Source organism: Lacerta agilis, chromosome 4, assembly GCF_009819535.1.
Source record: "Lacerta agilis isolate rLacAgi1 chromosome 4, rLacAgi1.pri, whole genome shotgun sequence".
NCBI classification, from domain to species: domain Eukaryota; kingdom Metazoa; phylum Chordata; class Lepidosauria; order Squamata; family Lacertidae; genus Lacerta; species Lacerta agilis.
In genome coordinates this window covers 50,218,894-50,222,786 of record NC_046315.1, presented here as the reverse complement: position 1 = coordinate 50,222,786, position 3,893 = coordinate 50,218,894, and the positions used below count along the sequence as shown (strand labels likewise).

At 48.1% G+C, this 3,893-nt stretch overlaps 1 protein-coding gene across 1 annotated transcript; it reads right to left on the bottom strand.

The window, feature by feature from the left end:
- Positions 1 to 2,097: 2,097 nt before the first annotated feature.
- Positions 2,098 to 3,020, bottom strand: OLIG1 (oligodendrocyte transcription factor 1). The gene has a single exon (XM_033146946.1). The coding sequence runs from the start codon at positions 2,938 to 2,940 to the stop codon at positions 2,227 to 2,229; it is 714 nt and encodes a 237-aa protein (XP_033002837.1). The 5' UTR covers positions 2,941 to 3,020; the 3' UTR covers positions 2,098 to 2,226.
- Positions 3,021 to 3,893: the final 873 nt, after the last annotated feature.

Genomic DNA, 3,893 nt, shown 5'->3' with positions numbered 1-3,893 from the left:
ATACATGGATTCCACTGTGAATCACATTTAATTTTTTTGGCTGTTTGTTTGCTCTGCTCTCTGAGCAAGAGTATTAGATGTTCTTTACTTCCTTCTGAATTAAAACCGAGCAGTCAAAGACAGGGGAAACCACCTGGGCAGTATTAATCAAATTGAATTGAGGAGGCCAAAGATGCAATTTGTCCATACTTACCGCTGGGAATATCCCGTTGACACACTGGGTCTTACTGTTGAGTTAGCCTGCTTAGAGATTGAGGTGTCAGGCTGGGGTCAGTCTCTGCTCAGCCCTCCTGCTGAGAGTCCCTGAGAAAAGGCTTCCAGCTTCAGCCTAGAAGCAAGAAAAGGGTGTGCATGCTTCAAGATCTGAAAACTCCCCAGCAGTAACCAACCTGAAGGAATATTTGGACACCGGAGAAGGAGGCTAACTCTAAGGACTTCATTTACTCTCCACGTTCAGCTCTCCTCTCTTCCCCACTTCACTGACCTAGCTTTCCAGACTTAATTTATGTCTACCATTTTTTAATGATCTTGAATCCTAACAAGACATTCTGAAACTACCATATGGTTACAATGAATTGCAGACTCTATCCGGGTCTTTCCTTATGTGGCTACTTCATCGGAGGCAGAGTCCCTAATTATTCTGTGTCTCTTTTCCTTGATACTAGATTGCTCCTACCTCTAATTAAGATGAGTCAAATTTGAGAATGAAGTGAATTACTGGCTCTCCTTCAGGCATAAATGGATTATAACATAACAACATACTTTGCCTCTCATTGATACAGATGCATTAGGCATGTGAGTAGATAGATATTATAGTTTACTGTTTATTTGTGAATATTGTAATGGTAAACTCACAATAATGGAAGTGAACAAAAACTACCTAAAGGGGAGAATAAAACCATTCAGACGTAAGTGAATTTAAAACACAATTGTTTCTAGAATTATACAGCTTCATTTGTCTATAAAACTTGAAAAAATGGATTGAAAGATATCTTAAAAGGCTGCCTCAAGATCTATCTTTAATCAGAATCAAGTGTAAATAACTAAAGGATTAAAAGAAGGGGGGAAAGCTTCCAGTGGTGCAGACTCTATAATATATTATGGTATCAACATATTAGAACATTCTAATTTTGAGTTCCTGTATTTTTCTAACATCATCTCTTATACCCAGGATAGAAATAGAATATATCAAATACTAAAATCAGAAACAGTAGATCAGGAGGTGGAGCTATCAAATGAAATTACAAGCATTTCTTTATTAATTTTTCTCTGTTTCTAAGACAATGGCTTTCCTGTTTCACTCATCACCATTAAACTTGTTTATGGATTATCTGCTCAGGGTAATGTTACAAATTTATCATTATCTTTTGGGTAATGGAAAACTGGAATCCTAGGAACACTTACTAAACGGTAAGCTCCATTCTGAGTAAGCAAGTTTAAGATTGTGCTGAGGGCTACCATGATATGCAAACTTACTTGGGAGTCAATCCCATTAAAATCAGTGGTGGGGCTTACTTCTGAGTAAAAATGGATAGGTTTGGGCTGCACACCTCGATTGCGGTGGTGGTATTATCTTCAAACAATACATCAGTGGCGACTAATGACTATACGATCTGCAATTAAATACTAGGCAATAAGGGAGAACGGGTGGAATCTCAGGGTTGCCAAGGTAAACGACAACACACGCTTCTTACTGCACTGGGTGAAGACAAATACAGTTGCAGGGGCATGATTAAGTTACGGACTTTTGTGGAGCATTAAGCACGTTTACTTTGGAAGCAAGCCTCGTGGCTTATTCCAAAGCGAATGCGCACAAATTCTCATCATTCATGGTACATAACTTTGATTGGTCTTTTGCCCCTTATAAAACTGTAAAGCAAGTTTTCTGGGCAACTTTTCCCTGGCAGTGTTTCCCGCCTCCCTACGCGCGCGCGCGAAGCGATCTCACATCTGATTTGAAAGGACACTGAAATGCATGCAAACTTGTCCTGTTAAAGGGCCGGACGCCCCGGAGATTCCTTTCTGCCGCTGCTGAACTGTCTGCACTCTCGCCGTTCGGCCCCGGCGAGAACTAAACGGAGGGTCTCCCCCCCCCGCCCCGCTCGCGCCAGTCCTCCTGCTGCGCACGTGTCCTTGTCCTCGCCCCTCCCTCCAGGTCCGATCTTCCGCCTCTCCTCTCCTCTAACCCCCCCACCCCGTCGCAGTCCCGGGTCAGGAGTGGGCCAGTCACTTGGAGAACTGCGCCTGCACGGCTGCTAAACTGAGGCCGGACGACGGGATGAAGTGGGGGAACTTGCAAATGGCGCAAGTGCATAGGCTGGCGCCGCTGGCCACGTGCACTTGGCCGCACTGCTGTTCCTCCAGGGCCACCGAGAGGTACTTGCTGGCCGGGTGCGGGGCGTGGTGGTGATGGACATTCACGGCCCCCGGCGTCAAGAGCACAGGGCCCGGGGCGGCGGCGGCGAAGAGGGGCAGGCCGGCCAGCAGCAACCGGGGGCCCGAGCCGCTCATCTCGCCTAGGATCCTCCGGAGCTCTTGCAAGGAGCTCCCCAGCAAGAGGATGTAGTTCCTGGCCAGGAGCAGCGTGGCGATCTTGGAGAGCTTCCTCCCCGGCGAGCTCTGACAGTGCGCGGCCGAGTAGGGCAGGATCACCTCCCGCAGCGCGTCCATCGCCAGGTTGAGATCTTGCATCCGCTTCCGCTCCCGGCTGTTGATCTTCCTCCGGAGCTGCTGCTGCTCGGTCTTCTGGTCACTCTTGGGCGTGACGCCGGCGGCAGGGGCGAGGTGGCCTCCCGCTGCTGCCGCGGTCGCCTTGGCACTCCCGAGTCCTTGGAGAGGCTCTGGAGCAAAGTCTGGCCGCTCAGGAGCTGGTTTGGCCAGCAAGGCGGGAGGGGGCTGCCTGTAGCCCACCAGCTCATAGAAGGGCGGCTGCCTCAGCATGATGATCGCTTCGGTGCTGCGCTTTCAGAGCAGACAGAAAACTTCCATAGCACAAAAAAGGAGCCGTGGGGGTGGGGAGCAGCTGGAAGGGAAAGGGGCGGGGGGACGCGCCGGTGATTTGCCTTGAGATGTGAGGAAAGGGATAATCGGCCGAACCCGCTTTAAATCCAACTCTGTTGTTAGAGTAAAGGAATGTCAGGCCGGCAACCAATGGGAGTGCAAATCTGGGCAAAGAGCGACGTTCATTGGCTGCCGCGTGGCGTGGAGGGAAGACGCTGCGCTGGGAAAAACAAGAAGTTTATTGTCGCCTCCGGGCTCTGCGGGTTCCCCCGCCTAAACTTCCTCAAGGGCTCCTGTCCTTTCCGCTCACCTTTTGAGCGCGCTTGTTTTTTCTTTTTCTGTTTATTCTGTATGTGCTCTGGTTCCTTCTCCTGCGTTTTGACTGCTGGCAGGAATATAAATGCCTGCAGAAACTTGTTCTGCTTTTCAGACCACAAAGTAGCGACTGTTATTTGTTTGCTTTGGTCAAAGAATAACTTGGCCCCCCTGCCACTGGTTAAAAACAAACTATTTTAAAATAAAGCAGAAGACAGAGCTGAGATATCACATGTAGAAATGGGACATTGCAGGACTTGTGTTTGCACCCACATACTTACAACTATTCAACTTTGACATACAGCAAAGGATTTTATAGCCCACTGAATGTGCTAATTGACTTGCCAAATGACAATATGTCTGCATCATCAAGCACTGTTTTGTGAACTACCACTATCAATTATCATTATCTGTCCTTTTCATTTGCCTTTGACCTCCCGTTTTATAACCCCCCAACCCCCATGTGAATTTATAACCTATAATTCATGATAATGCTTCACACATCGTTCTGCCCGGACACTGAGGTCCAGCGCCTAGGGCCTTCTGGTGGTTCCCTCACTGCGATAAGCAAAGCTATA

Coding starts and splice junctions, on each gene's coding strand:
- OLIG1 (XM_033146946.1), bottom strand. CDS start 2,940: ATGCTGAGGCAGCCGCCCTTCTATGAGCTGGTGGGCTACAGGCAGCCC.